This window comes from Geotrypetes seraphini, chromosome 6 (assembly GCF_902459505.1).
Source record: "Geotrypetes seraphini chromosome 6, aGeoSer1.1, whole genome shotgun sequence".
Lineage (NCBI taxonomy): Eukaryota > Metazoa > Chordata > Amphibia > Gymnophiona > Dermophiidae > Geotrypetes > Geotrypetes seraphini.
Window position 1 is genome coordinate 223,079,920 of NC_047089.1, and position 24,521 is coordinate 223,104,440.

Here is a 24,521-nt window from a genome sequence, read left to right on the forward strand (position 1 = left end):
ATGTCCATAGTGCCCCCAGTGCGTCCTTCCTCACCTCACCCCCCCCCCCTCCGATGCCCGCCTGCCTCCCATCCCCCTTCCATTGAACACCGCCCATGCCATCCTGCCTTCCATTAAACCCCCTCCACCCCCCTCTGATGCCAGTCTGGGCCGCCCTGTCCTGACGGAACCACGTTTTGCCAATCCCGAAGTGTAGAATTTCTCCTTATTTTCGGTTCAGTGTTTTAGTGTTCACTGTTTTTAGAATAGTGTAATTTTAATTTTGCTAACAATTTGAATGTAGGCCCCTCTTGATTTTGAGGCCCTAGGCTGAAGCCTAGTTAGCCTATAGGAAAATCCGGCCCTGCCTATATTATAGGCACCTACCAGTGGCATAGTAAGGGTGAGCGGCGCCCAGAGCGATGGTGCCCCGCCCCCCTGCCTCATGCATGCCCCTTTCCCTTTTCCCATTCCTTTTTACAGTTACAGTTATTTTATTTGCTATACTGCAATTTTAATAAAAAAGTTAACTCAAAGAGGTTTACAAGGATCAAATCAAGGGCAAAAGTCAAAATTCAATAAGACAGGGTATAAAGACCAAAACAAGGGAACGAACTGAACACAAATAGGCTAACAGGAGAAGGAGAGGTTTACAAAACGTAGAGAAGAATTTAAGGAAAATTAACAAATGGAAAAGGTTATAAAATGAAATAGTAAAAAAAAAAAAAAGAAAGAAAGAAGATAGGCATTAACCGAAGTAAGAGTAATCCAATTAAGAGGCCACATCGAAAGCCGTTTTAAAATAGTAGGCTTTTAGTCAAGACTTAAAGGTCTTGAGAGATTTTTCAAAGTATAAAGGTAACGAGTTCCATAGTGTAGGTGCCATGACGGAAAAACTAGAATCCCGATTTGAATCCAAAAACATCAAAGATGGTATAGAAAGAAGATGTGTAGAAGAACGAAGGATCCCTTTTTGGTGAATAGGGGATTAAGAAATTGGACAAAAATGAGGGGAGACCAGAAGACTGAATCTGAAAGGTAAGAACATTGTAATGGTATCCTATAAGTAATCGGAAGCATATGTTCAGATTTAAACAGAGGAGTAATATGGTCATATTTAGAACAACGATAAAGAAGACGAAGTGCGGTGTTTTGTACAAGTTGAAGACAGCGAATTTGGTACTGAGGAAGCCCAATCAATAGAGAATTACAATAATCTAGCCTAGAAATAACAATAGAGTGTAAGGGGATTCAAAGGAAATTACGACTTAAGAACGACTAAACAGAGCAAAGCTGATGAAGTTTTAAGAACGAGGAAGAAACAAGATTAGAAATGTGAGAATGAAATGAAAGTGCAGTATCTAGAGTTACACCAAGAATCTTAATGGATGACGAATACAACAGAGGGGTACCTTTCAAGGTAAAACAAGGGATGGCAGATGTACGCTTGATTGAAGAAAAAAATCATGCCCACATCGGTGTCGGCTCGCCCTTTAATGTCACTTCCCAGAAGTGGCATAAGAGAGAGCACCAATGCCGACGTGGGCAGCAACCTCGCACCTGGGAAGTAAAAAAGGTACGGGGAAGGCAAAGGGTGCACGCAAGCAGCAAGAAGAGGAGCACGGGGGCCGAGAAGAGGAGGGGGGCCACGCCCTTAGGAAGACCGTGCCCGGGGCGGACCACCTCCCGCACCTCCCTTACTATACCACTGCAGGCACCTTAGGGATCCTTTTACAAAGTCGCGCTAGTGGGTTTAACGGCTAACCCCTGCACTGGCCGAAAAACTACTGCCTGCTCAAGAGGAGGCGGTAGCGGCTAGCGCAGCTGGCAGTTTAGCGCACACTATTACGTGCGTTAAACCGCTAGCACGGCTTCGTAAAAGGCGCCCTATGGGCTCCTTTTACAAAGCCGCACTAGTGGGGTTAACACGTGTGACTTTTCATCACGTGCTAACCCCCGCGCTGGCCAAAAACTACCGCCTGTTCAAGAGGAGGCGGTAGTGGCTAGCATGTCTGGCGGTTTAGTGCGCGCTATTACACGCGTTAAACCGCTAGCGTGCCTTTGTAAAAGGAGCCCTAAGTCTTTCTTCACCCCTAAACATGCCTACTTTGATGTTAGACACCACTAGGTACCTATATTTTGTAGTATTGAGCCTAAGATGATAAGTGCTTCCCAATTAATTTTTATTCTTTTCAATCACAGCCAGTGTTAAAAAATACACTATGGTTTTATAAAAAGGGGAACGGGTAAATTAGATGCCTAACTTTATGTGCCTATTTATTTAGGCACCTAAATATCTCCCATAATTTCTGTCTCTGAAACATTCAATGTCAGCTTATTAGCTCTCATCTAAGAATGAACTGTATTGCTACACAATATGATGTTTCTAATTTATCACCAACTCTGCAGGCTCAAAAAAATGAAGATCATCTGCATATAGCTGGTATGGAATCCCCAAAATTGTCAATTTCTTGCAAACTGGAATCATGTCAAGTTGAACAACAAAACAGAAAGTGTTCTTCTGGAACACCAGAAGTCAAAGGAACCCAATCAGACAAATATGACTGAAACACTTTAATACCTTACCATCAGTTCAAATGGTCAGTCAATATCAAGTGGTTAACAGAATCGAAGACAGTAGCCACGTGAAACCTCAGATTATTAAATTATAAAGAACATTGGATTTATTTATTAAATAGAGTGACCCGTTCGTAATGCAGAATTGGAATGGATGACGCTGATCTAGTATTGCTCTGTGATTGGCTCTATTGGGTCACGTGACTAAGCATAAGTTACTAAAAAACCAAACTGAAGAAGAGTTTGACTGAAGAAAGATTAGGCATATTAGATGAGGAATAATATCCATTATACTAATATTGAATAGAAATTTAGATCCTCTTTTACTAAGCCACGATAGAGATTTCTAACGCAGCCTTGAGCGCTAAATGCTCTGATGCTCATAGGAATTCTATGAGCATCAGAGCATTTAGAGCTCCAGGTCATGGTAGAAACCCCTACCGTGGTTTAGTATAAGTGGGGGAGGGGGTGTTAATAATTTGCTTTAATTTTCAGGTCTTGTCAGATGTTTGTTTCCCGCACAACTACAGATATGTTATGAAAATTCTGTTGATTCCTATTGTAATGAACCTTCTAGACCTTTTTGAATGCATATTTTTATTATTGATTAAGAAGAATTATTTTTTAAAAAATGAAAGACTGGAGAGGTGATATATTATTAGCATGTTGTGAAAAATCTCTGAAATAAAAAGTTGAATTGTTGCCAAATACTCTTGAATAATACCAATTATGAAATATGCGAAGATGGGTCAGCACCCTCTGATGGTCCAATAACAAATTATTTCTGAGTATTTTTCCTGAGATAGCTTTAATGTGTTTATTAATACTTCATTGCTTTTTCCATTTGAGTAAGTCTGAATTTAGCTGGTTCCTACGTGCCTTTATAAGATTATCTCGTGGAAAGCAGGTGCACGCATTTATATCCTGCTCCGAGCAGATGCAATTTTATGTGTCTGTAGGTCAGAAAGAATAATTCTCTGTACCTTGCCTAAACTTAGGTTTTGGGTGGATGCAGGCTAAATGTGAAATCTATAAGGGCAGTTGTGCGTGACGTCACCGTTATAGAATACTAGCGTACGTTCGCAGTTACACACCTAACTTGATTTTTTTATTTATTTTTAAAATTTTATCTCTCATCTAAAACCTAGGCAAGCTACAAATAACATTCATAAAATTTTACACACATCACACAAATATCAGCAAAGTGTGATAACATAATCCAGTTCCATATTCAGTAATCATAAAAGCCTGCACAAACAAGTGAGTTTTAAACAGGCGTAAATGCTTACACCTAACTACTAGTATTCTTTGCGGGTATTGCAAGTAGCACCTAACTGGTGGATACCTGGAATGCGCTCCCGAGAGAGGTAGTGGAGAGGAAAACGGTGACGGAGTTCAAAAAAGCATGGGATGAACACAGAGGATCTAGAATCAGAAACTTATAGTAAATAGTGCAGAGGGTTTAAATTGAAAATTAATAAAAGATGTAAGCATTAAAAAAAAAAAAAATAGTGCAGGGGAGTACTTTGAAGGGGACCCAATGGAATAAGTTGTAAGATTGTTTAATACTTTTTTTTTTTTTTTTTTAATAAAATCAGTCCTGGAACTTTTTGAACAGATCTTGTATACCCCAGGTCAATTTTATAACAACCCAGATAAGCACACAAAACAACTTTTTACACACTCAAGTACCTTTTCAAATTACATCCAAAAATAGCAAAATTCAGCTGGCTTCTAAGGGGGTAATTCTCAAAAGTTAGGTGCTGCGATGCTACAGATTAAGCACAGATTCTGTATCAGCAACTATGTTCAAAATTACCATTATTATTTTTTTTTTAATTTTATTTTAAGTATTTATATACTACCTCTCAAAGTTAACAAAAGCAATTTATAATCAGGTGATCAAACATTTTTCCCTATCTGTCCTGGTGGGCTCACAATCTATTTAATGTACCTGGAGCAATGGGGTGATTAATTGACTTACCCATGGTCACAAGGAGCAGCACAGGATTTGAACCCACAACCTCAGGGGTGCCGAGGCTATAGCTCTAACCACTACATCACTCCTTCCATGCCCCGATGCTATGTTATATAAGTCTGCGGTTATGTGACTAATTTTAGGTTCGAGCTTTTACGACAGCTCAAAGGCTGGTGTAAATGATTGTGCCTAACTGATGCAGGTGAGAGACGAGATTGCTACTATACTACCAGTGGCGTAGCCTCGAGTTGGCCAGGGCTCACCCAAAATTTCATTTCCTTTGGTGTGGCTAGGGAGATTCCCAAGCCCTGCTAACTGAAGACATTCTCCCCCCAAAAAGAGTTTGCATGTCGGGCAGCTGCTGACCCGGTACAGGACAGCTGTCAACGGCTACAGGACAGTGGCGGTGGCCACCCAACATATAAACTCTTTCGGCACAGGTAAGCCATTTACTTTGGAAGGGCATGGGAGGAAGAAGAGCAAAATTTCTTTGGGGAGTGGAAATGAAATTTTTGGCCCACCTACTCTGGTCTCAGGCCCACCCTAAATAGTCTACCTGGCTATGCTACTGTGTTCTACAATCCACATGCATAAGTGCTAGATACGACCCAAATGCCCCTCCCAGTTCCTCCCTTTCAATTGTGTGCTATGGGTTTGCATGCTCGAGTTCTAGAATCCCCATTGCTAATTAGTGTCAATACCAATTATAACCAATAATTGGTTGTTAATGCCAATTAATAGCTAATTATTATGTATTCTATAGCTGGCGCATGCAACACTGCACGCTAAACGTAACATTGCATGCATATATTATAATGGCAGACTCTGTATCACTGAGCCCCCCAGTGAGTCATCCAGCGCAGACAGGTCCAAAATTAACTAAAAAAATCCTCTCTCAAAAGCCCAGCACTGAAATGTGATAATACAGCAAAGATAATAACTTCATCCCTCCTTTCAAGGAGAGGTACAAGCAGAGTGAGGGAAAGCAACCAAAAAGATTCTGTATGGCCTGCTAAAAAGCAGAGATGTGCTTCACTGACCTGGTTACATGTATTAATATCTACCCCATTCCTAAGGTGATCTAAGGCTTTGTCCAAATTTCCAGATCTTGCAGCCCGCAAGAAACTAGTTACTGCATCCGCCTGTGGGAAAAAAAAAAGACAGGTAAATCCAGAGCAAAATATTGACTCTGCACCGAGATCCTGATTCTATAAATGATGCCTAAAGTTAAGGAAGCCTAACTGATCTAGGCACCTAACTTAATTTTCATAATTGGCTTAATCGGCGCCATTAATTGAAAGTGCCATTAAAAATTAATTAGTTGGTAGGCTCCCACCTCTTCAAGGTAGGCGTCTACACCGAGGCACCTACCAGCAAGTAGGCGTGGTTAGGGGACAGATTCGGGAGCAGATTTTGGGTATGTTTGACTAAGGTGCTAATAGGCACCTAACCAAAGTGCACTCATTTAGAGTAGACCAAGAAAACCCTGGCCTAAATAACAGTGCACCTACCAGTACCCAAGACTGTTTAGGTGCTGCCTAGAGGGTGATTGACATTCGCTCTCAATGGAGCCTAGGAGTTAGGCACCAATTATAGAACCAGACCCTGAGTATCCAGTGAGCTAACATATAAAGAACATGTGTATGGGAACCTGCTGATCTACTTTACTAATACACGCTAGGTTTTACTAAACTGCGGAAGAGCTTCCTACCGCAGGCACACGAGGTAAATGCTCTGATGCTTCTAGGAATTGAATGAGCGTCTAAGCATTTGCCTCTCGATCCCGCAGTAAGAAGCTCTTCCGCGGTTTAGTAAAAGGAGCCCACAGTTTCTCACCTATGAGGACACAAGTTAATGTTCATATTTCCATCATAGCTGCTCATTCAAACCATTCTGAATTCACTTCATAGTCATTAGTAGCGGTATAGAAGTTTTAAATAAACAATATACAAGAAAATTCCATTATATAGGGGTGTTACAATAGCAGTTGTACAGATTAGTGTAGAAGGGATCTCCCCATGTGTAGTGAATTCTTGGTACTTTGTTGAAGAGGAGGGGCCAGGAGGCTGGAAGGATGGATAGGGGGAGGTGGGGGAAAGGAGTCAGATTCTCTGTCCTCTGTTTCATTAGTGGTACTAGAAGGAAAGAGGAGAGAGTTTTTCAGCGGGGGAATCTGGTTGCCAATTGAGGAAGAAACTTTCATGGAAGTTCAATGAAACTAAATGTAGGGTTACCGGATTTCCTCTTTTAAAAAAAGGGGGTACCTGGCACTAACCCGCTCCACCTCAGCCCCGCCCCCACACAAACCTTGTGTCTCCTTCCCCAAGCTCGGGGCCATGTCTGGAGGGCCTCTGCACATGCATGGATGTCAACGTGATGACATCATGTGCATGTGTGTGACATCATCACGTCAATGTTCGCACGTGCATAGAGGCCATCCAGACACAGCCCTGAACTTGGGGCCATCCAAAACCCAGACAAACTGCCAGGTTTTGGAAATCCCCTTGAGCACCCGGACAGCCCTCTAAAAAGAGATGTCCGGGTTTTCCTGGACATTTGGTAACCTTAACTAAGTGAGGAGAAAGTGGTGCCCCCTTGGGTTCATGAAGTAGCAGCTACCCAAAGAGCTTAGATCCCAGGGTGGAACAAATGTCAAGAAAGAAGAAAGAGGTACCAAGAAATGCAGTTCAAGACTAAGCAGAAGTGGCATAAAGATACAAAAGCATTTCCCAACATTTTAGGTGCCACAGACTTGATCAAAAAGAGCTTGGATAAGTTGCCTGTACATATGACATCTTATGAACTCCATAAAGAAGCTCTCTTTGGCACAATGCAAGTACTATGCAAAGCGTTAGCAGTAAATCTCAGAGACTGAGATCATACTCCATATGCCCTGTCTTAGGAGTGAGGTTCATTCCTCTTATGATATGTGCAAAACTAACAAGTATCTAGGCATGCACTAGCAGAGCATTTTAGAGATTGAGATCATATGCCACAAACCATGGCTCAGGAATAAAGTTCATTACTAGCCTATTTGGAGACTCTACTTCAAAATAAAACCAATTTATGTTAATAGTATTTCACTACATGAATAGCAGTGACATGGTGAGAGGGGCACCGGTGCTTCTCCTTCACCTCCTAATCCCCATGTACCTCCTTAAATGTTTGCCACATGAGCATCTTCTACCTGCTGCTTGCTCTGGCCTCAGCTCCCTTCTGTCATCACTTCCTGGTCGTGGGACCAGGATGTGATGTCAGAAGTGAGCTGAGGTCAATGCGAGCAACAGGTAGATGATGTCACTCATGCCGACAAATGCTTCAAGATGTATGCAGGGGGTGGGGGCGCTCAAGTGGAGAGGAGCAAGAGGAGGGGGTGATCAAGCGCCATGGAAGAGCAGGAAGGGACGCATGGCGCAGCAATACCAGATGCCAACCTCACTAGCTAAGCACCTGACCAGTGGTGATTTCATGTAAGGTCACAAAGCCTGAACCTTTCTGGCTGCTTCAATGGTGCCAGGCAGGTTGCAGGGAAGAAGAAATATCTACAGTTCATGTAGGTGGTGAGAAAGGAAAAGGCTTCATCAGCTGCAGCAGCACACATGGTCTGAAGGGAAATAAGAACATAAGAAGTTGCCCCCGCTGAGTCAGACCAGAGGTCCATCCTGCTCAGCGGTCCGCTCCCGCGGCGGCCCATCAGGCCTAGTGCCTGAACAGTGGTCCCTGATTAATTTTGTAACTTACCTCTAATCCCATCCCTATAATCTACCTCTACTCTTATCTGTACCCCTCAATCCCTTTGTCTTCCAAGTACCTAGCCAAAGCTTCTTTGAACCCCTGTAGCGTGCTCCTGTTTATCACATCCTCTGGTAGCGCGTTCCATGTATCCACCACCCTCTGTGTGAAAAAGAACTTCCTGGCGTTCGTTCTAAACCTCTCCCCTTTCAATTTCTCTGAGTGCCCCCTTGTACGTATTGATCCCCTTAATTTGAAAAATCTGTCCCTGTCTATTTTTTCTATGCCCTTCATGATCTTGAAGGTTTCTATCATGTCTCCTCTAAGTCTCCGCTTTTCCAGGGAGACTTAGAGGAGACATGATAGAAACCTTCAAGATGCATCTACATTTTGAGAATTGCGAAGTACTTGTGATCTGGATTAGCCACTGCTGGAGATAGGATGCCAAGATTGAAGGACTTTGCTCTGACTTAATATGGCTTTTCTTATGTTCATATTTTCTTAGTCTTAAAGGGGATAATTCTATAAAGTAGGTGCTAACATTTGCATTCCTGACATGTACATAAATGTTTAGAAAACCAGCATATATGCACATACAGTACATACATAAATTCTGAATATGCCCCTATATATTTATTTATTCAGTTTTCTATACCATTCTCCCAGGGGAGCTCAGAACAGTTTACGTGAATTTATTCAGGTACTCAAACAGGTCTGTCCCGGTGGGCTCACAATCTATCTAATGTACCCGGGGCAGTGGGAGATTAAGAGACTTGCCCAGAGTCACGAGCAGCGTGGGTATGAACCCACACCCTCAGGTTGCTGAGGCTGTAGCTGTAACCACTGCACCACATACACCCCTATGTGCTATTTTGTTCTATTTTTATGAATTTGTCAATAAAGGAATATGTAAATCACCATAGAAACAAAAATTAAGTAAAACCATATCCTAGCTCAAGTCCACAACAAACTGAAGGTTCGATACTTACAGGAGAATTAAAGAAGTACAGAGATTACAAGAAAACTCAAAGCCTTATGTTAACCGGGAAAGAAACCTAATTGAAATCCAGCACGTGGTGATATCACCACGGACTCTTTTTGGATTTGCCACATGTTCCAATGGACAACCTGTGGTGTTTCTCGTGTGACACTAACAGTTACTTTGATTAGTAGCTTTAAAAAGGACTGGTTACTCCAGTGAAACTTTAGGAATAGAGAGGAGCTTTTTTGGACGTGTTGGTTTCTTTTTTTTTTTTTTTTTTTTTGCATTTAAAAGAATACAAATCAAAGAAAAGATACTTTGAATGTAACTCAGCATTTTCTTAACATAAGCTAAACAAAAAGTTTGAGAAAAGAAGAAAAGGCACAAACTACAAAAATAAACTTGTAAGAAAATAAGAGTGATCGACCTACTGCTAATACAATAACAGGACTTAATAACTAAGATGTAGTGGAAATTAAGTTGGAAACATATTTCAAGAAAAAAACTGCAATTGCATAGGCTCATAAAAAATATATATAGTTAGCCAAACAGGTTGAAAAGGTGATGGCGAAAGCTAGAAGGATGCTAGGTTGCATAGGGAATATGACCAGTAGGAAAAAGGAGGATTCTCCTAGGACAAGCAGGATGAGTCAGCCACATATGGGTGTTGTCTCAACAGCTCCCAGTTTGCGGATAAGCTCTCCAATAGCTCAGAGAGATTTTTTTTTTTCTCTCTCTCTCTGAGCACCTGCAGTGCCTGGGCCCCACTGGGCATGCCCGAGCCCTACCCATTTCCCCCTGCTTCCCCCTAATCCCCAGTCTTTAGTTTCCGCCCGTTCCCATCGGTCGGATTTTTCCATAGCTCTCCATCACCATTTTGTCTACAATCAAGACTTTTTCTACTTACCATCTTAAAGATGCCAGGAGGAATTTATGCCCCTATATAAGACACTGGTGAGACCTCATTTAGAATATTGTGTACAATTCTGGAGGCCGCACCTTCAAAAAGATATGAAAAGGATGGAGTCGGTCCCGAGGAAGGCTACTAAAATGGTGTGTGGTCTTCGTGATAAGGCGTATGGGGACAGACTTAAAGAGGAAAGGCGGGAGAGGAGAGATATGATAGAGATGTTTAAATACCTATGTAATATAAATGTGCATGAGTCGAGTCGAGTCTCTTTCATTTGAAAGGAAACTGTAATGAGAGGGTATAGGAAAAAGTTAAGAGGTGATAGGCTCTGGAGTAATCTGAGGAAATACTTTTTTACGGAAAGGGTGGTAGATGCATGGAACAATCTCCCGGAAGAGGAGGTGGAAACGGAGACTGTGTCTAAATTCAAAAAGGGCTGGGATAGGCACGTGTGATCTCTCAGAGAGAGAAAGAGATAATGGTTACTGCGGATGGGCAGACTAGATGGGCCATTTGGCCTTTATCTGCCGTCATGTTTCTAAGTTTCTACTACTCTGAAAAGAAATAAAACATTTACAAGGAAAGCATAGCTTAAAGAAACTGCTAATTCAATTACATTGATAAAATGGCAAAAATGTCTAACATCTATGTCATGTTCATCTAGAGACATCTGGAAAGACAAATATTCCCTCACCCAAAAAAAGAAACATTCCTCAATCCCTAATACTGTCTCAGCAGTAGCGTACTAAGGGGGGGCGGGGGGGTGGTCCGCCCGGGTGCCAGCCCTGAGGGGGGTGCTCCCGGCCTTGCTGTTCAGTCCCCCCCCCCACCCCCGAAGTACAGCTCGCTCCCCTGGCCTCCCTGCACCACCTATGAAGCAGCCCGCAGCGGGTTCGCAATATCGGCGATCCCTGTGCTGCTTTGGCGCTGCTTCCTGCGCCGCGGTCCCGCCCCTCCCCTCTTCTGACGTCAGAGAAGGGGCGGGACCGCGGCAGAGGAAGCAGCTCCAAAGCAACGAAGGGATCGCTGACATCGCGATCTCGCTGCGGGCTGATTCAGGTGGTACAGGGAGGCCAGGGGGGCGAGCGGTCCTTCGGGGGGGGGACTGAACTCAAGGCCGGGAGCACCCCCTCAGGGCCTGCTTCAGGTGGTGCAGGGAGGCCAGGGGGGCCAGCGGTCCTTCGGGGTGGGGCGGGCAGGCAGGCCTTCAAGGGGGGGAGGACAGGCAGGCCTTCAAAGGGGAGACAGGCAGGCAGGCCTTCAAAGGGGGGACAGGCCTTCAAGGGGGGGGGGTCAGGCAGGCAGGCATGCTTTCAAGGGAGGGACAGGCCTTCAAGGGGGGGGCAGGCAGGCAGGCTTTCAAGGGAGGGACAGGCCTTCAAGGGGGGGGCAGGCAGGCCTTCAAGGGGGGAACAGGCCTTCAAGGGGGGAATAGGCCTTCAAGGGGATCAGGCAGGCAGGCAGGCTTTCAAGGGGGGTGCAGGCCTTCGGAGGGGGGTGCAGGCATTCGGAGGGGGGTGCAGGCCTTCAGGGGGGGAGTGCAGGCCTTCGGGGGGGAGTGCAGGCCTTCAGGGGTGGGATGCAGACCTTTAAGGGGGGGACAGGCCTTTAGGGAGGGGGGCCCTGGTGTAGAAATACACGGAGGGAATGACGGGGTTCAAAAAGACGCGCATATGCCGGACTTTGGGTGGGAAGAAATAATGGGTCAGAAAATAGAGAAGAGGGAGAGATGATGGACCATAGTTTTTAGAGAGGGAAGGAACAGAAAGGGAGAGAAGTTGGATACAAGGGATGGTGTGGAGGAGGGATAGATATACTGGATAGGAGGGTAGTTGGGAAAAGAAAGGGAGAGATGGTGGACCCTGGGGTGCTGGGGAAGGAGGGAGAGATGCTGGATGAAAGGGTAGTTAAGAAAAGGTGGATCTGTGGAGGGAGACGAAAAAAGGATAGATGCCATACCTCCTGGGGAGGGAAGGGAAACGGGGAGGACAGAGATGGCAGATGGATGGTTAGCATGCAGAAAGAAGGAAGAAGGAGACCCTGGCAAGCAAGTTATCAGAAGACAACCAGAGCCTTGGACCAACAAGATTTGAAAAATAACCAGACAACAAAAGGTAGAAAAACTAATCTTATTTTCTGTTTTGTGATTACAATATGTCAGATTTGAAATGTGTATCCTGCCAGAGCTGGTGTTAGACCGCAAACGTGAGCTAGGATTTAACAGAGAGGAAAAGTCCTTTTTGTTTCTTTATTTTATTTACACCACAGCGCCAGTGTGGTTAGGAGAAGCCAAAGGGGGGTGAAAAAGCTATAAAATAAACCCACCAGGATGTTTTAAAAAAAACAAACAAACACCCAATTGGGCAAGAAAGTTGAATCGAAAAACCAATTCAATAGGCTGAATCGAATCGAAAATTTTTTTTTTCTTGAATCGGGCAGCACTAGTTTGCACTACTGTCTTAGACTTTAGGACCTGGGATTGGAGAAAGATGGCATCCTCAGTACTTTATAATGCAAGTGAAACAAGGATTTGGTCAGACTTTTGAAGGGTCTCAGAAGAAAAATATTGTATAGGCCGGGGACATGAGACAGCAGGAAACGGGAATTTTTCTTCCTTCTATTTTTGTGAATGGCAAGGCTGATGATGTCAGAGAGTTCAATTAAAATATGTGCTTTATAAGAAAATATAATAATATGTTTTATAAAGTTTATAAGCATTGCTGACCTACCCGTTGAGGTGTTCCTAATGGTGGTGGTGTTGGCGGCAGCGTGTCAATGTGTTGAGAAGAAGAGATGGTCTGGGAAATTCTGCTGAGCAAACTCTGGGCCCATTTCCACCCCCCAGTTAGTCCACTCCACTCAACTGGTTCACACACTGAGTGGGTCTTTGGGTGTTGTGCCTGGGTAGTTGTTTTGGGATCTCTTCTAGTGGTTTGTCAGTATCTCCTTGTGGTCCAAGGAAGGAAACTTTGTTAACCTTAGCATTGACCTTCAGAATATGTTTGTAACAGCGCTGCTTGTGTGGCAGTAGACTATGTAGTGATTGAAAGAAAAAAAAAAACCACACTTTTGCACATTTTTGCACTATATGGTGGGTGTATGAGGAGATTCACATTTCCTGCACAGCTAAGTCCTTGTGAAGTTACCTTGTTCTTTCTGTATTTGACATCTAGCAAGGTCTCTGTTTGGAAGGAAAGAGCAAAGCTTAAAAATGAAGTGGCCAGAAGTTATGGTAAAAGCAGATAGCATTGCTGATTTTAAGAAAGGTTTGGACAAATTCCTGGAGGAAAAGTCCATAGTTTGTTATTAAGACATGGGGGAAGTGTCTGCTTGCCCTGGATCGGTGGCATGGAATGTTGCTACTCTTTGGGTTTTGACCAGGTACTAATGACCTGGATTGGTTAACATGAGAATGGGCTACTGGGCATGATGGACCATTGGTCTGACCCAGTTAGGCTATTCTTATGTTATGTTCTCATCTGTAGGGGCCTTTGTTTTCACTTCTTATTTTAATGTATTTTTTTTCTGGGAACTTATCAGTGTTTTTTAGAATGGGAACAAAATTGGAAGAGAATTAATGTGTGTGGAATGGGGGGGGTAACTAATTTCTTCAGCTAAATAATTCAATCTACCTCAATCAGACATAGAACTCACGCACCATTCACACACCCTCCATCCAAAATCGTCAAAAGAAAAAAAACTGTTCGACAACCTCCTAACACTCGACCCCCAACTCTACAACCTATTGACCTCGACCACAGACTACAAAACCTTCAAAAAAGAAATAAAAACCCTTCTATTCAAAAAACACATAAAACCGAACTAACACAATCAGAACTGTCCCAAGCATCACCTGCAACTACTCCATATGTACTTCTGATGTCATGACAATTCAGACATAATTTATGTTATGTTTGGATTAATGGTTACATATATGAGGTTCAATAAAAGAAAATTTTCAGTGCCTGTTTCTATTATGACCATTTATTTTTCATGGTTATTACATAAAATATTTTTTTACATGGTGGGGGGTGTAAAAAAATGATGGGCCTCGGGTGCCACATATCCTAGGTACGCCACTGAGTCTCAGTATAGAATCTTTATCCTGAAAAAAAGAGCATGGAATCCAGTGGTGTAGATCTACCAGACATATCAATATTTGATGTTTGCAGGAGCCCTGAAGCATCTAAAGCCTTCACCGTCTTTTACCTTCCACCCATTTATTTTTGGTACAGTTATACGAGGGGGTGCTGAAAAGTTCTCAGCCCAACCAAGAAGAGAATGACATGGACACGGTTTAATCAGTGATCTGAAAGAATGTCAAAACATAGAATTTCATTTCTGCAAATTGGCACTTAATGAAATAAGATAACACTCTTTTCAGCTACAGTGGCAAAATAACGCTCAGAATTTAGGAAGCTGGTTGTTTGGGCTAAAAAGTTTTCAGCACCCTCTCACATAGTATATTTTTTTTGTATAAGAGGCATATTTATTTCTGAGAATAGAGGGGAGCTTTTTTGGATGTGGTTTCTATTTTTCCCAATGTTTGTTGTGAGACCCAGAAATGGTGGAGACTATGCAATGGAGGGAATATAATATCTATGGAGGATATGGTTGTGAGGAAGGGGAGGGATGCTAGGGGATGGGGGCAGAGGGGGGGGGGATGCTGTTCTTATCTGGTTTGTATTAATTGGATTTCTTGCTTTGACTGTTTGCTGGTTATTGTCCGTTATGGATGTAAAAATTTCTAAATAAAAATATTTTTGAAAAAAAAAAAAAAAAAAGAAATGGTGGAGACAGTTCTTGTTACTCCATTGGGGGTTTCATAATTTCATGTGTGTACAATTTCCATACAAGTGTATAATTTATTGCCACTCATCTAAGCATGTTTCATAATGCCACTGTACAGATCCATGGTGAGACCTCATCTCGAGTATTGTGTTCAATTCTGGAGACCACACTACCGGAAAGATGTGTTGAGAATTGAGTCGGTTCAGCGAATGGCTACCAGGATGGTCTTGGGGCTCAGGGATCTCACGTATGAAGAAAGGCTAAAAAAAAACTGCGGATGTACTCAGTGGAGGAGCGAAGAGAGAGGGGGGTCATGATTGAGACTTTTAAGTATATCACGGGGCGTATAGAGGTGAAAGATGATATCTTCAGTCTTACAGGGCCCTCGGTAACCAAAGGACACTCGCTGAAAATCAGGGGAGGGAAATTTCAAGGTGATGCTAGAAAGTACTTCCTCACCGAAAGGGTGATCGATCATTGGAACGAGCTGCCTCAGCAGGTGATTGAGGCCAACAGCGTCAGATTTTAAGAGAAAATGGGATATTCACGTGGGATCTATAGGGGAGTAAAAGTCAGGGAGTGGGTCATTGGTATGGGCAGACTCGATGGGCTATGGCCCTTTTCTGCCGTCAATGTCTATGTTTCTAAGGTATATCTTGGATAGTAAATAACTGCACAGTGGGTGTTCCCATCGCCACAGTCTGGGTGGGGCGCCCGCTTTCAAGCGCAACTTAAACAATATACAGTACGACAGTAAATGATGGTAGATAAAGACCCACACAGTCTATCCAGTCTGCCCAATAAAATATAATGCAGATGTAACCTTAAAACCCTGGAGGTGCGCAATGAGAACCTGGAATGACTTAACCTAACCCAGCCAACTCGTGCTTAAATTGCAAAAAAACCCCAAGTGTGTAGGCAAACAGAGGGAAATTCTATAAAAGGCATTAAATAATTGGGTGATAAGCGCCTGTCTTCTTAGGCATGATGCTACATAAGGCGCCTTTAGGCGTGTTTAGAGGCAAAGGACTTAGGCACCATTAGACGTGATTCTCTAAAGTACTTGGGTTTTAAAACACTGGCCTACATTATAAACACCTAATAGGCACCTAAGTCTTAGGTTCTGTAAGTGAGATTGCCGTGAAATAGGTGCCTAACTTTAGGCGCCTATCTTTTTAGGCACCTAGTTACAGAATCTGTCCCTCAAAGTATAAAACAAAAGGAGGAAAAAGCCTCAGCACCCCACCACCTCCCTGTTGAATTGGGTAGGTGGTGGGTATGAGATCATCATCAGCATAAAAATCCTCCTTCACTACAAAACCTTGGGTAATTTTGTGCAATGCAAACAATTCTCAACCAAATAACATGCTTATCTGGTACAGGAGATCAACCACACCTATGGTGGCCAGAGTTTCACAATCCTAGCTGCCTCAAGAGTGTAGAACCAGTGATCTGTCCTGCACTGACGAGCATCCAGACAGATGTCACGCGACACCTAAGCCCACTATTTGCCTACCACATGTCCGGTAGTTTCTCAGGAACAGTTTATGGTATGGCATATAAGAACATAAGAAATGCCATCTCCGGATCAGACCCATGGTCCATCGAGTCCGGCGATCCGCACACGCGGAGGCTCAGTCAGGTATACACCTGATGTAGTTTTAGTCACCCATATCCCTCTATGCCTCTCGTAAGGAGATGTGCATCTAATTTGCCTTTGAATCCTAGCACAGTGGATTCCTTAATAACCTCCTTTGGGAGAGCATTCCAGGCGTCTTATTTTTAATAGTAACTCTCAAGCAACCCGAAACTACATTTATCCGGCATCTATTAATCCCCATTGGATGACAGTTAACTGAGAGTCTACTGTAAAACTGCACACTTTGTTCTACTAACCAAAACCTCATAGCCATCCCATCATTCTAGCAGATCTAGTTTACCAATATCCGTTTATACTGTTCAGTGTTATAGGATCTATACTGTGGCATAATCTACTTCAACGGGGTATCTCAGTAGGTGCCATGTAGGTGTCTACACCGTGGTGCCTACCTGCACCTACCCAAAAACAAGCATGGTTAGGGGTGAAGTTTGGGCATGGATTGTCTAAGCTGCAAGTAAGCGTTGATGTTAGGCACTGGTAAATTAAGCCAAGAAAACCATGGCCTAATATATTGGCATTTAACATTTTGACGCCTACTGGTGCCTAAGTTGAGTTAAGTATGACTCTACAAATGACACCTAATGGTTGATTGACAACTGCTAGGCGCCATTTATAGAATCAGGGCCTTTAAGCTGCGATAAGCATGCATTAGTGCTTACTGCAACTTACTTTGTTATATACGTTTTTATCTGTTATATGCACTGGTGCACTGATCCACATCACAGCTTTTGTGACAGGGAAGCCTTAGAGAAGTCAACCAAGTGGTCAAATAAGGAAGAAGAAAGCTGGAAGAGAAGTCCATAATTTGTTATGGAGACAGACATGGGGGAAGCCACTGCTTGCCCTGGATCGGTGGCATGGAATGTTGCTATTCTTTGGGATTCTTTATGGAATGTTGCTACTATTTGGGATTTTGCCAGGTACTAGTAACCTGGATTGGCCACTGTGAGGATAGGATACTGGGGTCGGTAGTATGGAATGTTGCTACTCTTTGGGATTCTAGAATCTTGTTGTTACTCTTTGGGATTCTGGAATCTTGCTAGTCTTTGGGCTTCTGTATGGAATGTTACTACTATTTGGGTTTTTGCCAGGTACTAGTGACCTGGATTGGCCACTGTGAGGGCAGGCTCCTGGGCTAGATGGATCATTAGTCTGACCCAGAAAGTCTATTCTTATGTTTTTATGTGTATCACTGGTGACTAGAACTGAGGATGTTATATGGTATAAATTAATAAAAATATTTGATCACTAGAATTTACAGTAAGTATCCCTCATCGAGGCCTGAAAATTAGAAAGAGAATCAACAGCGACTGGGGAACAACGATTAAAAAAACACAATATAGAAAAGGAAAAAATTAAATCAGTCAATTAAAGCAAAACATCCGAGGTCAAACTTTCCTATCAACAGCCAACGAAATATTCCCTACCATTGGGAATGTCACATTATTCTGAAAACTTCTCATCTATGAGTAGAATTGACCTCAGCTGCTTAGATTCAAAGAAAAAAATATCCAACTTCAGAAAACTTAATCAGACACTTAGCAGGACTGCAAATAAAAAGCACAACACCTTAAGATATCCTGTAACTTCTTGACACATCTGTAAAAAACAATCTAAGTCTCTGCTGTGTCTGTTCACAAAAAGTTAGACATAGTCAAACTCTTGGGATCAGGGTCAGATTTACAAACAGATAACTAGACAAGCCACAGTTTATGGTCTTACATTAGAAGGAGCCTCACACATTACAAGGAGTCTCACACTTCACTAACATGGAAAACTATTAAGCATAAAAATTACTTCCTGCTTTATTGAAGGAGGCCTTAAATTGTTAACGCTTATTAGGACCACAACACACATAAATTCAGCCCTGCCTCTGAGCCATAATACTGAGGGGGCAGGGGCGACCCTATAATGAGGCCAACTGAGGCGGAGGCCTCAGGTGGCACTCTTCTGGAAGTGGCATCTTGCCACCCGCTGGCTTATGTTACCTCTACCGCAATCCTTCCCTGGTATCTCTCACATCTTCTCCCCCCTCAGCAGGGATCTCCCTTTCTCATCCCCCTTGCCCCCCCCCCCATTCTACCTTTAATTGTTCCAAAGGTTGGCGATTCATACACGCTGCCCATCTGAGGCTGTCCCAACATCGTCTTCTTTCTTCTACTGCAGCCCACCTCAGCGGAAACAAGAAGTTATGTCAAAGAGGGCGAGCTGCAGTAGAGAGAAGATTTTGGGCCGGCCTCAGATGGGCAGTATGTGTGAATTGCCAACATTTAGAATAATTAAAGGTAGAATTGGGATGGAGGGGTGGATGGAGGGGGGGGGGGTTTGGCGCGCTCTCATCATTTGCCTCAGGCAGCAGATTGCTTTGGGCCACTCCTGTGAGCGAGTAATTTTGAGCTTGCGTTGATCACTGCTTTTGAAACAATGGCTGCTCCAAGTCTTGGTCCCTGAGCTATGCGGTAAGTTGTATTATAGAAAAGCACTAACATCTGGTATCTCTGTTATTTGAATGTTCTAATGCAGTGTTCTTCAACCGCTGGTCCGCAAAAATTTCCTGCGAATCCGTGAAGGATTCGGGTCTTCTCCACAAACTGCACACTAGGTAGGAAGAGAGACTCCGGTGCCGGTGTCAGCTGACTTGCAACTTCCTGTTGCCGTTGTGTATGCTGGGACTCCTGCCTTCGCTGGGTCTCTTGCCATGTATGCCTTCTGCCACATATGCCTTCTGCCTTCGCCGCGTTATCTTGTCTCCGCACCCCCAGACCAGCAGCTCTGTGTGCTTTTAACTTTGGCACACAGCTGCTCTTAAGAAGTAGTTTAGCCACGGTTTTATGAGGCAGCCTCGGGCTTTTGCTAGGCCAGCCCACTTCGATGATGCGATGTGGGCTGGCCTACCAAAGGCCCCGAGGCTGCCTCATGAAACTGTGTGCCGAAGTTAAAAGTACACAGAGCTGCCGCTAGGCTAAAGAGAGGAAACATTTGCTGGACAGGGGAGGAGGGAAAGGGAAGGAAACAGCTGGCATGGAGATTAAAGGAGGGGAAGGAGTTAGGATGGAATGGAGAGAGAGATCAGATGAGGGAAAGGGGAGAGACAGAGGAATGAGAAAGTAGAGAGAGATTGATGTTGGGAAGGGAGTCAGATGAGAAATAAGGAGAGAGGGACAAAGATGCTAGATCTGGTATAAGAGAAATAAAAATGAGAGCAGAATGTATCATGTAAAAAGGAGAGAGAAGGCACAGGTTGGATGGAAAAGGGAAAGGAGCGAGGGGCATAGAAAGAAGGCAGATACCATATGGAAGGGTGAGAGGGCAGACAGTGGATGGAAGAGAGTGAAAAGACGATGAAGCAGAAACCAGAGACGACAAAAGGTAGAAAAAATAATTTTATTTCTATCTTGTGATTAGAATATATCAGATTTGAAATATGTATCCTGCTAGAGCTGGTGTTTAATATAACTGTGAACTGCAAAGCCCAGAGTGCTTCTTTAGCTTCCAGCTGGCTTAGGGCTCTCTCTGACCAGGGGGCAGTTGCCCTAGTTGCACTCCCGTAACACTATTCCTGTCATGTGTGACTGCGGTATTCTGTTAGCATGATATTTCTGAGTACCGTTCTGTAATAATTTGACTTATTCAGTTTTCTTGATAGTTGAAGGGATATATGTGAAGGGGAGGGGGGAAAGAGGGGTTTTGTTGATCCTTGCTCTATTATTTGTATTTATAAAATGACAATTGTACAGAATATTGTTTCTTTTTATACTTTAATAAAACACGTTCAATATAAAATCATAACTATTTGAGGCTTGTGTGGATGGGATCAGATGGTTTGCGGGACCGAGCTCACTGGGATGGGGCGGAGATGGCTTTTTAAATTTTATTTCGGTCTTAGTAGTTTGCCAGTCCACGAAATAATTATTTTATTTCCACCGGTCCATAGGTGTAAAAAGGTTGAAGAACACTGTTCTAATGCGTGTTATTAGGTGTTTCATAAGTATTATGCTGACATCATATTATATCTCTGTTATTTGAAGGCGGGTGTTTAAATCTCGGTGCAATGAGAGAATTTTGAGCACCGAGTGTCACTGCTGAAGCCTATTCATGAAACAGTAGTAAGAAATTGGCACTCCTGATGCCAATAACTCTATGAAAAGATATTGGAGATAACAGTTTATACACAGCATATCTAGTAGCACTCTGGAAATGATAAATAACAGTAGTAGTAATAATAGTGCTACAAGCAAGACTACCACTAGCATCATCCGCATTGCAAGGCATGACAGCATCCTCGATGATTCAGAGTTGCTAAAACACAAGCAGACTGTGTGAAGTTGCAGGAAAACCTTGTCAGACCGGGTGCCTAAAGAACAGATAACATTAATACGGAGAGGTGCAAAGGGATGCACAGAGGGAAAAATAATCTTAATTACAGGTACTCATTGCTAGGTTTCACATCCCGAATAGCCACCTACTATCACCTACACCAGGGGTAGGCAATTCCGGTCCTCGAGAGCCGGAGCCAGGTCAGGTTTTCAGGATATCCACAATGAATATGTATGAGATGGATTTGCATGCACTGCCTCCTTGAGATGCAAATCTATCTCATGCATATTTATTGTGGATATCCTGAAAACCTGACCTGGCTCCGGCTCTCAAGGACCGGAATTGCCTACCCCTGACCTAGGCAAAGGATCTTGGAATGCGGCTAGGAATAAATTGGAATGAATGGAGATTAAACCCAGAAAATATAATGTATCTTTATTGATCCATGGTGCGACCACCCCTTGATTACTATGCACACTTCTGGTTGCCCCATTAGAAAAAGATCTAGAAGATCTAGAAAAGGTGCCGAGAAGGGTATCTGAAATGATATAACAGTGCTTCTCAATCCAATCCATGAGGTGCGCCTAGTCCCATCAGGTTTTCAGGGTATCCATAATGAATATGCATGAGACAGATCTGCACGTCGTGCCTCCTTGGTATGTAAATCTACCTCATGCATATTCATCATGGATATCCTGGAAGCCTGATGGGACTAGATGTGCCTTAAGGACTGGGTTGAGATGCACTCATTTAGAGGATGGAACAGCTGGCCAAAAGACAGTCTAAACAGGTTAAGATTCTTTAGCTTCAAGAAGAAACAACTGAGTGGGAATATGTCTGCAGGCCATAAAATCCTGAGTTGGATTAAGCACTGATAAGTAGGGAAAGGTTACGTACAATGATTGCTCAAACATTTTAGCTCCGGCATACTAAACAGAGCAAATGTTTTGCGTGGAACATTATAATTGAAATTATAAAATTGAAAAACCAACAAAAATTTACATTTGAGAGCTATTTATTTAAAGCTTTTTAAGCTATGTATGGGTAATTGTAACAACGGTGAAACTAAAATAGAAAGAACAGAATTGCTAATCAATGCGATGGATGTGCTTGTTTTTGAGTGCAAATTATCTCAAAAGGTGGCTCGATAGTCAACACACACTTTATCATCCAACATCTGCAGTCATCCTCTTTTTTTCAATTTAATTTCTGTCAGAGCTGAAAAGCCAAGTTCGCAAAAATAAGAAGATCCAAATGGTAAAAGAGCCTTGATTGCTTTGTTGTTCAAGTTAGGATAACTGCTGCATTAAAAAAAAAAATGACTTGCCATTAGTTTTCAAGAACCAATCACGTCAAAGAAAGATGCTTGTCTGGGCAGTTGTATCCTTACGTACACAGATGCTCATAACATTGACAGACTCTTGCATGCATGACGTACATGTCATCTATTCTAGTGTATACTTATGAAGGGAATTTTTAAAAATAAAGTAAAATTCTGGAATCTTTCGGGACATACCCGGAATCTCTTCGGGGTACACCACTGTGCCGTGGCACACAGCTTGAGAGACACTGGCTTAGTACAAACAGTACTGCGATGAGGGGACAATCCATGAAACTAATACTTGTAAATCAACAAATTGGAAAAGTATTTTTTTCAACTCACTGATTAATCAAGTTGTGGATTCTTTTGCCAAAGAATGTTATCAAGACATCTAGCATAACATATTCATGCGTTTTTATTTACAGACGTGCCATATTTCCCATAAAGCAACTATGAAGCAAGCTAACATGAAATTGCAATAAAAAAAATAATAAAACAACTGCAAATCTAAACACAAGAAATAAAAATTAATTTCATACTTATGGTACAGGATAATACTCCCGAGTGGCTTTAATTTAAGCAGGAGGGCATTCCACATTCTTGGGCTCACACATGAAAAGGACCTTTCTGAAAGGACAGCCCCAAATCAAACGAGACCTCCAAAATTCTCACGTCATCTTTTGGAACCAGAATCTGAGAACCCTAACAATTCTGAGGACAAACATAAATCATCCCTGCTCTTCTAACCCATAACATTTCAATTTAGTATGATTCAATTTATTGGCAGTAAGCCATGACTCTACTTTATCCAAACAAGAACTCAATTGACATACTGTTTTATCCTGATCTTTCCTTAATCTGCAGTGCAATTGAAAATCATATGCATATAGGACCAGGTTATATAAGTGGCACTGAAAGGCTGGGGCTGTTAAAATTCAGTGCTCAACGCCATTCTTTAATTGGCACTTCAGGCTGGGCACAAGGACTTTTTATACCAGCTGAAACCTGGTAAAAAATCCTGGCATTCAAATTGGGCATGGATCCCTGCTATTCTGTAACAGTGCACCCATATTTTGTGAACCCCCCCTGAATCGTTTGTTTTTCTAAAAATACTAGCACTAGGGGACATGTGATGAATCTACTAAGTAGTAGATTTAAAACAAACCGGAGAAAATATTTCTTCATACAACGTGTAATTAAACTCAGGAATTTGTTGCTGGAGAATTTGGTAAAATCAGTTAGCTTAGCGGGGTTTTAAAAAGGTTTGGATCATTTCCTAAAAGAGACATCCATAGGCCATTATTGAGATGGCTTGGGGAAATCCACTGCTTATTCATAGGATAAGCAGCATAGAATCTGTTTTGCTACTTGGGATCTAGCTAGGTACTTGGGAACTGGGTTGGCCACTGTTGGAAACAGGATGCTGGGCCAGATGGTCCTTCAGTCTGTCCCAGTATGGCAATTCTTATGTATAGGACAATCAAACCATTGTGACATCACTGAGGAGTTTGGCTCTTAGGCACTGATAGAATGAGGCTTTATGACATCACAGTCTTAGCTCTGGAATGTTGCTATTTGGGTTGCTGCCAGGTATTTGGAACCTGAGTTGGCCCCTGTTGGAAACAGGACACCAGGCTTGATGGACCTTTGGTCTGCCCCAATTCTTATGTTCTTATGACCATGCCTGTACCATGTCCAACTCCATGCCCCTTTTGAGCTGTGCGCGATCCAATTTAGATGCCCATTGTTACAGAATGGTGTTTTTTAAATGAATCTCTGCCCCAACTTAGAGCTCTCAGTATATACCTCCAAATTTTATCGCTCTAAGCACAATACTTTCATCTTATCTTCAACCAGAGACCTCAGAAACACCACTCCTCTGTCCCATATATTCAATATTTTGGCGAGGAGACTTATGTGTTAAATCCTCATAGGTCAAGGTTGAGAGCAGGGCAGGATTAATTCGTCGAGGGCCCCTAGGCACCCAAGTACACTGGGCCCCCCCTGCTCCGCCCCACCCCACCATGCGCCCAGGCGGAAACAGGCAGCTGCGTCAGAGGGAAGCACCGCTTGCACAATTACAGTTCCCGTTGCCTTTCATACCCGCCTTGCTTGCTTGTCTTACTTTCCGTCGATTGGGGTGGAGGGGCCGCGTTGCCGATCGGGGGGGGGGGCCCACATTACCGATCGATGCTGGAGGGGCCCATCGCCGTTTGGAAAAAACAGTGTTGATGCCCTCCTTCATCGGGCCCCCCTGACCATTTCGAGCCCTAG

At 43.0% G+C, this 24,521-nt stretch overlaps 1 protein-coding gene across 8 annotated transcripts in view; it reads right to left on the reverse strand.

The window, feature by feature from the left end:
• The window catches only part of ANK1 (ankyrin 1), a 355,025-nt gene that overhangs the window by 302,086 nt on the left and 28,418 nt on the right, over positions 1-24,521 (reverse strand). For all 8 annotated transcript variants that reach the window (XM_033948942.1, XM_033948947.1, XM_033948950.1 and 5 more), the window contains one exon: positions 5,575-5,676. In XM_033948942.1, coding sequence (XP_033804833.1) covers positions 5,575-5,676 — 102 coding nt within the window. The remainder of the gene's footprint in view (positions 1-5,574; positions 5,677-24,521) is intronic.